The sequence below is a fragment of the Callionymus lyra genome, chromosome 13 (assembly GCF_982586985.1).
Source record: "Callionymus lyra chromosome 13, fCalLyr1.hap1.1, whole genome shotgun sequence".
NCBI lineage: Eukaryota > Metazoa > Chordata > Actinopteri > Syngnathiformes > Callionymidae > Callionymus > Callionymus lyra.
In genome coordinates this window covers 18,521,465-18,531,194 of record NC_141830.1, presented here as the reverse complement: position 1 = coordinate 18,531,194, position 9,730 = coordinate 18,521,465, and the positions used below count along the sequence as shown (strand labels likewise).

Genomic DNA, 9,730 nt, shown 5'->3' with positions numbered 1-9,730 from the left:
TGTTCTTTAATCGAGAACTAAGCATTTTTTTCCAATATAAGAATTTAAGAACTTAACTACCTAACCAGGTAGGTAAAAAACCACCTTGTCATATAGTGGCCAACCTTGCACTACCCATTACCCCCCCCAAAAAAAAGGGATATAAACCTTCCAATCCCAGGAAAAAGTTACAAGTATCAAAGCTTGTGGTAGTTTCTTTGCAGTGAGAAATAATGTAGACAACTTTTAACTTTCTCCAAAAAGATTTATTGAACAACTTTCTTTGCTGCAGCAACCTGTTGGAGAGAAACACAATGTTCAGATTTTCAAATCCATTCAATGAGGTTGATGGTCATTTTTCAACCAAGTAAAGATGCCTTGCAGCCTCCCTGACCATCTAAGAAGTCTCTCTTGCTGCTCTAGACTCCATACAAGTATAGCACGAAAGAAAGGAGGGGTGAACAGTTGGAAGACGCGTTTGTGTTTCCTGGCATAGAACAGTGCATAGCGACAATACATGGCAGAAACACAGTCCACAAAGGAAGCCAAATCAATGTGTGTCACGGCCAGCTAAAAGACAAGAGGGGATTTTAAAAGGCCCTGCCATGATTCTTGCCAGTTCTACCACAGACAGGAAGTGGAGGGACTGGTTCTGCTCATCTGTACACAGCTCATTAGCATTGGTAAACAGGGAAGAAACCGGTGCCATACGGCAGATTTGCCAAGCATGAAAAATCCTCCAAGTTTACTCCCATTACCCTTGGATTATCACAACACTGTCAAACTCCCAAGGTCAGTAACTGGTGAAGGTGACCATCACTATTCTAATTGGGATGATTTGTTTGCAGATCTTAAAAGGCAACAGAAGAGTCAAAATAATTTAATATTTCAAACACAAGCTCAATTTAGTAATAGCTCAACACTAAACCCAAACTCTGCTTGTGCATGTCGAGGACATCAAGTTAGTCAAACGACTATATAGCAAATCTACAGGAACAAAAACAATTTTTACCAGCGCTTATACACAATATTTCAAACATGTGATTCATTAGGAAGTAATAAATCACACATCCCAAATACAAAGTAAAAAGTTGCTCAACTAGTGTAAGGAGCAAGCAACGCCTAAATATGGCAAGGTTTTGAACAAATACCAACTTTTGGGAAACAATATTGTTGTCAAGTGTCATATTTCAATCGTGTTAACTGAACTTTCATTTTCACCCAGTAAAAACAGTTACCGTACAGCAGAAAGACACTAAACCATTTCAGCGGTTTCTTCCATGAAAAGTATTTTGCCATAAAAGCTTCCAACCGTGCGAGTTCACATCATGCAACAAATAGTAAGATTAGTCTGGACATGACATTAGACCCGAGTCAGATGAATAATGTTTTGATCCAGAAGAGACGTTCTAAAACGCATCTAAGAAAATGAAGTGTGACAGAGAGAGTATTACAGCTCTCGTCAGTAAAATGAACTTCTTTTCCCCTCTTTGATGTTTCATTTCTAACACAGTAGGAGGCAAGAGGAGGAACAGGCGAGTGGTCTGCATTGATCTAAAAACTTCCCCTTCACAGACGTCAACTGTGATCTTATGTCACATTTTATCAAAAACCATAGATCAGGGTACATATCCCTAAAATAATAAAGCATTATATTTTTTTATAATTTCCCCCCAAAATTGAAGAGGTCTCACTATTAACTATTTGAGATTGAAGCATTATAAGCATAATTTCTCACCTGGCCAGCAATTCGGTCAAGGTCTCTGGCTCCCTGGGGGGTTATTCTGCGACCACTAGAGATGGGGAAACACCATGTTAAGACCACAAAAAGACAAATTGCACAAATCCTGAGAAAGGAAGGTCACAATAGCGTTTGGCACACTGAGCAAACATTTACTTTGAAAATGATGTGCCGTCTCATTCACACTGGTGTTGTGCCAACTTGGCAAATGACCATGTCCATAGAAAATTACAGCAAAGTGAAGACAAAGGCATTGTGAATCAGTCACAAAAATGATTCCTGACATCAGTTGAAGCTGCACGGACAAAACTGGCAAATTATAAAAGCCATCTGATGACAGGGACACATCAGCTTCTATTATTGCTGAAAAGTATCATATTTACAAAATGTTTTTGTTTTAAAAGAAAGCAACTATAATTTTATTATTGTCCTTTACCTGCAAGTTATTACAACTTTAGTGTCGTTTTACACCGTTGACATGAATTTTTGTACCTAAAGCCAAAGATTTTAATGATGTAGTTGGATTCATAAAATCGCAAAATATGTCATCTTATTTTCTATCCTTTCTTAAAGCAGCTACATAACTTAAGAGCAGAGATCCAATTTTGATTGTTCAAGCACTTTGTGACCCTGCTCCAGAAAGGCACTTTACAAATAACTATAACTTACATTCTTAGCTTCTTTTTTTTAATTTAATAACCAGTTGCAGTTTTGAAATCACTTTTATAAAAACGTTGAGATGTGGTAACAGCAATTAAAACAATAATTTTGTATAGTTTCTACCAGGCTTCTCTTCTCTGAAAAACACCTATTATAACAGCTTGCTGACCAACTCACCCATTGGGCTTCTTTTCAATCATCTTGAGGAGCTCCAGAGACTGCAACACCTTACGGGCCACATTCTTTGACCCGACACTGTAGTGGGAAGGGCACACACCGTTCCTCATTCGACCGCCATAGATCTTGATCATGGAGCCAACACCAGCACCACTGCGGAGGTACAGGTGGCGAACAGTGGAGGCTAATGGAGCAAGAGATGAGTTGTTCAGAACACATGCATTTCTATATTCCGCATCATCACATAGATTCAAATTATACATATTTTACAAAAAGTGTTTAAGGTCTAGCAGATACAAAAACGCTGAAGCCATTTGCCTTTCCCTGTTGAACAAAAAAAATGCTTGTTTTGTTTACATCAAGATGTCATAGAATTTTTAGGAAGGCAACTTTGTCATGTGACAATTTAAATATCCTGCTTCATTAAATGAACTTGATGCTTTTGACTCACCTGCTCTGATATAATACCAGTTCTCATCACTCGGGGCCAGTTCCTTGTGTTTCCCAAGTTTCACAAGGTCGACCCAGTCAGGCACCTTCAGCTTTCCTGACCTGCAGGAAAAAAAGAGACATTTATTTTCACCAGAATATAAACAAAACCTTGCATAGTATTGGTAGCATTACAACTTTGCTTGGTTTAACTAAGAATGTCACTTTATACTGACATTGAATTATATTAAGTGTTATATCAAGTTCTCATTTGAACCCTCCACTTCATAATTCCGTAAGTAAGTAATTTTTATTTATATAGCACTTGTCCAGACCAGGGTCACAAAGCGCTTAAACAATTGAAACAATATTCAATAAAGTATATACTTTAAAGATCAAGATAAAACTGATAACACAACCCATAAGTAATCATTTGCTTCATTTAACCTTTAAGAAACTTTCAGTATTTAATTTAACTTTCATCAATTAACCTTTTGTGATCAACTTCCAGGAATAAAAACGGTTGTAGACAAGACAACTACTTTCTGTGAACATTGTAGAGCAGTGTAGCATTTACTGACGACCAAAATGAAGGCATGTACAAGATACTCACTTTTTCAAGAAAGCTGCCAAGGCAGTGACGAATTCCTGCTGGTTGACGTCTTTCACCGTGACACCAGGCATCTTAAAAAGATAATACAAGATCATTTTAACAAGTGTAACAATAAGTATCCACGCAATAACCATCACCAGTACTTCACGGAACACGTTAGCTACATTAGAGCATGATGGCAAGCAGACAAAAAGATTTTTTAAAATTACGGAGGAAAACAAGTTAACTATATTAAGAAGTCGCTTATGTGACATTATTCAATTGATGGCTTGTTGTTTCAGAAGCATGCAGCCGGTGTTAGCTTATACTTAGCTTAGCATTCCTCTATAATAGAGAATATCACCCCGGGGTCACACGTTAGAACATTTATTTTTAAATGTATGATTTATTGGTTAAGGTAGCCATTTTTGAGTAACGTTGATAACGTTTGAGTCCAAATGTTGCGTAAAGATTAGCCACAGCTAGCAGGCCTCAACGCGGGCGCATGGGAGCAGCCATCGTCGGCTCAGATTCATAGCGTCAAAAACACCTCTTTAACATCAATAAATGGATGTCCAGCGAAATCTACCCATGAACACGCACTTTATACCTCGCTCAACGGATTTCAGCGCCGAAAAAGTCAGACATTTAATAGAAAAACCCGTGAATGTATGAGCGCAATAGAGACGGCGCTTTACCTTGACACTGGACAGCGAACGGAAGAGGCTGAAACGGGGTTTACTACTCGAGTTAAAACGGGCAAATCTCGTTAGGTATCGCGAGAATATAAACGAAGCATGGCTGTTTTATATAAAAAGCGCTTCACGACGGCGATGCTCTATGAAAGTAGAATATTCTTATCAGAATATTGAATCGTTTAGTCAAACATCGGGATAAGAATAATACACTTTTATCGCCAGTGTTGTAAACAAACACACTTTAATGATATTTGTGGTGCCATTACAGAAAACACTTTAAATAATAGTAAGTAAGTAAGTAAGTAAGTAATATTTATTTATATAGTGCTTTTCGAGACCAGGGTCACAAAGCGCTTAGACAATCAAAACAATACTCAAAAAAAGTACATACTTTAAAGATCAAGATAATACTGAGAACAACACAGGAGTTCGAGAAATTCAAGGAAAAGCCTGAACAAATAGAAACGTCTTAAGGTGTTTCTTAAAGGAGTCAGTAGACTCCATCAAGCGCAAAGAGAGAGGAAGATCGTTCCAAAGCTTAGGAGCAACAGCCTGAAAAGATTTCTCTCCTCTGGTCCTGAGCCGTGTGCGTGGAACCATAAGTAGATTCTGATCCACAGACCTCAGAGCCCGAGCTGGGGTGTAAGGCTGGATCAGATCAGTGATGTAAGGAGGAGCCTGACCATGAATAGCTCTGAAAGTAAGAACCAGAATTTTAAAGTTGATCCTGAAAGAAACTGGAAGCCAGTGAAGAGTTTTAAGGATCAGAGAAATGTGAGTTCTCCTACTTGAGCGGGTCAGAATTCTCGCTGCAGAGTTCTGAATCAACTGCAGACGAGACAGCTCCTTCTTGTTAAGACATGAAAACAAACTGTTACAATAGTCCAGACGAGAAGAAACAAACGCATGGATTACAAGCTCCAGATCATGTTCCGACAACATTTTCCTATAATAATAATAATATGAATGAAAAAAAAATTAGATGAATAACATGATACATTAAACTGAAACAAGATACATAACATAACATAACCATAAAATAACATATAAATAATGAATAATTAAAATTAAATTAAAAAAAAGTTGAATTTTAATTCAAATGTGTTTGATTTGAGACATACTATTTGTGAAGAATTTGCGTACTAGTTAGTATGTACACTATCCTGATGCATACTAACTTGTAGTATACTAAGAAGTATGCGATTTGAGACACAGAACAGGTGTATTTTTCCTGCAGAGTTTCAAGAGGGCAGCCTATCACCTTCTCCGCTGCAGTCTCCTCAGCTGTTTCATCAGGGTATGGTATAGATCATATACGGTGATGGAGGAGGTGGCGATGGACTCCACAATGGCAGTTTAAAACTATAAAACTGCACCAGTACGTGGGAGTTTGAATTTTATCAACTGACGCAGGAAGAAGATCCGCTTCTTGGCCTTCTTCACAATGAGGCTGGTGTTCTTTAAATTACATTTTAAATGGTAATTGAATTCAATCATTTTTATTATGAAAGGTTGAATTTGTTTTTGTTTAATAATTGAATTCAATTATTTGTATATTGAAAGGTTGAATGTAAATTAATGTAAATAAGTACACGTTTTACTTCATTGTCTGTATTTTTATTTGCTCTTTGGTTACATCTATGTAGCAAATTGTTATATAAGTCAATATTGTTATTTCGTATTTTACATTTTGGATTGTTTCTCTGCAACTTTTAGTATTCGCTACAGTGGCTTGAAAGTCATGATGAAATAATGATCAACATCTTCAAACTAATTTTCAAACTAAAATCAGAGCATTTGTAAATTTGTTTAATTATTTAAATGTTTTCTTTCTTTCTTGTTCATACAGTTTTTAAATGTCTTTCAATATTTTGTACATTTGTTTTAAATTTGCATGTGTATCTATAGACTACATCTTTTCGAATTAAACGCTTGAAAAATGTTGATTTTATGTCCCGCAAAAAAATTGTAAATTGGTTTCATTTGTTTGTAAATTCCAGAATAAACATAAAACGGATCCAACCAAAATAAAAAACACTTTTTCCAAAATTTCCGTAAAACCTGATTTAAGAATAATAAAATAAATGTCTCAAAAGCCCAAAGCAAGTTAAAAAATGCACTAGATTAGCCTTGACACATCCACAAAAATATAAAGTTATCAATTCTCTTTTACACGCAGTCAAGAAATATTTTTAAGTTGATCCGTTCAAACTATTATCAAATATCAAATAGCGCACCATACAGTTTAACATAAATGTGAAGGAACCTAGCGATTTACAGTCCCATTGAATTTTTCTCAATCTCAGGATGACAAACTTCTGCTGGACATTAAGAACTTCTTGCTGAGGCGGAACCTCTCAGCTATACAGGTATTCAATTAAACGTATCTCGATACTGTTTGGTCTAATAGTATTTAATACATTAATACTTGACTAACGCATCATTGATTGAAAGGGAGATATTCTACAAACCCACAAAAGTTTAGCAAACCAGCTGAAATGTGATCAACCAGCTAAATGCAACATGTTTCAATGACCTCAATTGTGTGGAAAACCCATCCAATCTGACAACCTTGAACACAAGCATGAAAATGACTCCACTGCCCTGATTCATTCTTATTGTTATCACTCGAAAATCCATGTTTCCTTGATGCATTCTGAAAAGCAATCTTGCTCACTTGTTGATCTGCCTACTTGTCTTGTGTAAACTGAAAAATCAACCAATTAAATACCTCATTCTTCTATTGTTTATTGAAATGAGTAGGAAAACTGATGTTGTAGAAGGGTTGATGAATACAAAAGCTCTTGTTAGGGTTGAGACATTTGTTCTCATTTAATTGCGAATAATGTCACATTTATGCATTTGCAGTGGCAAAGGTGTTGTTGGCCTTTGGATGCCTGGAACGGAAAGGGCGGCCTGACCCAACATTGACACAATTGACATGTTTGCATAGGCGGTATCGAGCCATTTAATGCGAGAAGGGAGGCAGAGGTTTATGAATCAGGTGTATTCTGTTGGCAAGGATAAACATTAGGAGCAGAAAGGGCACAGTAAGAGACAACGCTCCAGGGGAGGATAGAAGAAAAAAAACACGACATAAAACATCCCATAAAGTGTCATCGCAAGGCCTCACGACAGGTAATTGCATCTTTTTTTTTATGGTGTTTCTTTCCAGTCTCACCCTCATGATTTCACTTTAATTGCACAGAATGAACATGTGCATCAATTAAAACCTCACAGATTGGGGGCGAACAAAAAAAACCCCCAATAATAATAAATTCTCAAAGAGCATTAACGTGAGTATGTAAAATATTAGCCTTGATTTAATTGCACGATTAGCATGCCGAAGCAACTTTAGATCATCTGAAAAGGTCAAACTAATTATGTTGGAACAGACAGGTGGCAAATTAGATCAGCCACTTGACTGTGTTCTCTCTAACCCTTCGTCTTTCATTTTCGCAATACTGGCTGCCGATCATTTCATTAATACCGATGAGTCACGCGTTGACATGTTTTTTTACGGGGCAGGAAGGAAAGCAGGCGGTAACCGTCGGAGGCCGCTGGTTGCTGTGTTTGTATTCTGCCCACATATCAACAGAAAAGATCACTTCAGTCTTGTCTTGTTTGACCTTTTCACACCAGTGCGGCCCTCTGATGTCCTTAGATACAGTGTCTCTGTGCTCTCAACACACAACTCTCTCACTCCTTTTAAACCTCCTCGCACGCACTGGAATATTGCTAGTCTTGTAGAAGGTTAAAGAATGTTAAACCCCTTTATTGTCGGTGTTGGCAGGTGTTTCAAATCGCTGTGACTCCTTGACGGTTTGTAATATAACTCACACAAAGGGACAAAACATATTATTTCCCTTGCTTTTGCTGGTTGAACACTTCTTATATTTTCCAAACTGTCTCTGAGTAGAGTAGAAAACTCCCATTAGATGAAAATAAATCCAGGTGACCTGTAAATAAGTGGCGTAAACCACATGCAGGCGAGGATCTGTAGGTAGAAATGGGGGAAATCCAGGTCGAGGCATAACATATTTATACACAGCTATTGATAAACAGCTGAAATATAATAGGATACATTGGATTTGAGCTGGTTTTGGTCTCCTGCCACCTGTGCCAGCGTGGCTCTGGATGTTGGTGTGCGTTCCACTTTTAGAGGCATAAATAAACTTGAATAAGCCCATTGAGGATTCCTTACACCTTATAAAAGCTGTCCTATTTCATCTCAAGTGCGGGTGAAGCAGTAAATACTACTTTTCAAATATCATAAATATAGGGGGAAATGATTCCGCTTGGGTTGGATATATGTTCCAACTGCATCCGCCTTTGTCTGTTTTTTATCATTGATCGTTTGTGAAAATGAATAAAACCATGACCTTCGCTCATTGAAAGCTACACCTCTCAAGGTCTCTGGCATGATGATATTCTTTTCAAACGCTTTATTCAAGTCTATGGTGATCAAATACAGGCAGAAACTTCCAGATAACTGTGCCTCACATGCGAATGCGTGTTCCCATACACGCAATGGTCACATGATGTGTAGTTCCTCAGCATATCCCCAATATAATATTAACTGCCTGTGTAATGTCCTGAATGTATTTGTGATTTATGCGTTTTCTTTCACTTTATAAAGCACAAAGAAAGAAAATTCAGTGAAGCACCGCAGTAATGTGGCTCACCTCTAGGGGAAAACGTTATTTCTAAGGGGTTATTTCTAACTTCACTGCTCAAAAAGCAGAAACTGAGAAGAACAGTCGCTGTTTTCGAATGACAAATGACTACAAATGAGTGGCTGTTCTGTTTTCCTTTGCCTTTTATTTAAATCTGGATTGAAGCTGAACTGAATCCCTCATCGAACAAAAAAAAATCAATCCATACAAAGACCGATTTCTTTAAAAACTTTTGGACAGTAGCCTCCACCATTCTAAGGTAAGGGAGTAATTTAAAAGACCTTATCAAGGCAACATTTTTTCTAACAAATAGGGTCCAGCATTTAACCATGAGAGAACACTTACTCTTACATGCTTTTACTGAGAGAGCCCTTTCACATCAATTCATGTCAAGGTCGCAACAAAAAAAATGTATTATTAGGATTGCCAACTAAACCTAAAGCCTGAAGAATTTTTCTTTTTCCTTACAACCTTTTATTCCATTAAAAATGTACTTTCCATGAAAAACATGATCCTGTGTTTATACTGTGAGTAAGTGGTGTCATTAAAGGGTTATACTATTATAGGATATTAGGCCTTACCAGTCACATGCTGTTGGAGGCTGCTCTTCTGATTTCTTACAACCGTATATCTGACTCCAGAGGATCAACACTACGTGTGGTGAGGTTATGAACCTCACCACACGTAGTGTTGATCTAATGCAAATACCGCAAAATTCTGTAAGGAAAAGATAATATTCTGGATAAAAACAAAGGATTTTGACAAAATGTCTTGTATG

General features: G+C 37.3%; 1 protein-coding gene across 1 annotated transcript; it reads right to left on the bottom strand.

The window, feature by feature from the left end:
- Positions 1–223: 223 nt before the first annotated feature.
- rps19 (ribosomal protein S19) lies at positions 224–3,727 on the bottom strand. The gene is made up of 5 exons (XM_087806163.1): positions 3,600–3,727; positions 3,009–3,109; positions 2,558–2,741; positions 1,718–1,772; positions 224–275 (listed from the first exon to the last, which is right to left on the bottom strand). The coding sequence occupies exons 1-5, from the start codon at positions 3,692–3,694 to the stop codon at positions 246–248; spliced, it is 465 nt and encodes a 154-aa protein (XP_087662289.1). The 5' UTR covers positions 3,695–3,727; the 3' UTR covers positions 224–245.
- Between the last annotated feature and the right edge of the window lie 6,003 nt (positions 3,728–9,730).

Bases quoted from the DNA above. Each gene is read 5' to 3' on its own strand.
- rps19 (XM_087806163.1), bottom strand. From the start codon at position 3,694: ATGATCTTGTATTATCTTTTTAAGATGCCTGGTGTCACGGTGAAAGAC. The intron at 2,742-3,008 runs GTGAGTCAAAAG...TTGCTCCATTAG, and splicing joins CTGGTATTATATCAGAGCAG to CCTCCACTGTTCGCCACCTG. The intron at 1,773-2,557 runs GTGAGTTGGTCA...CCCCATCTCTAG, and splicing joins ATTGAAAAGAAGCCCAATGG to TGGTCGCAGAATAACCCCCC.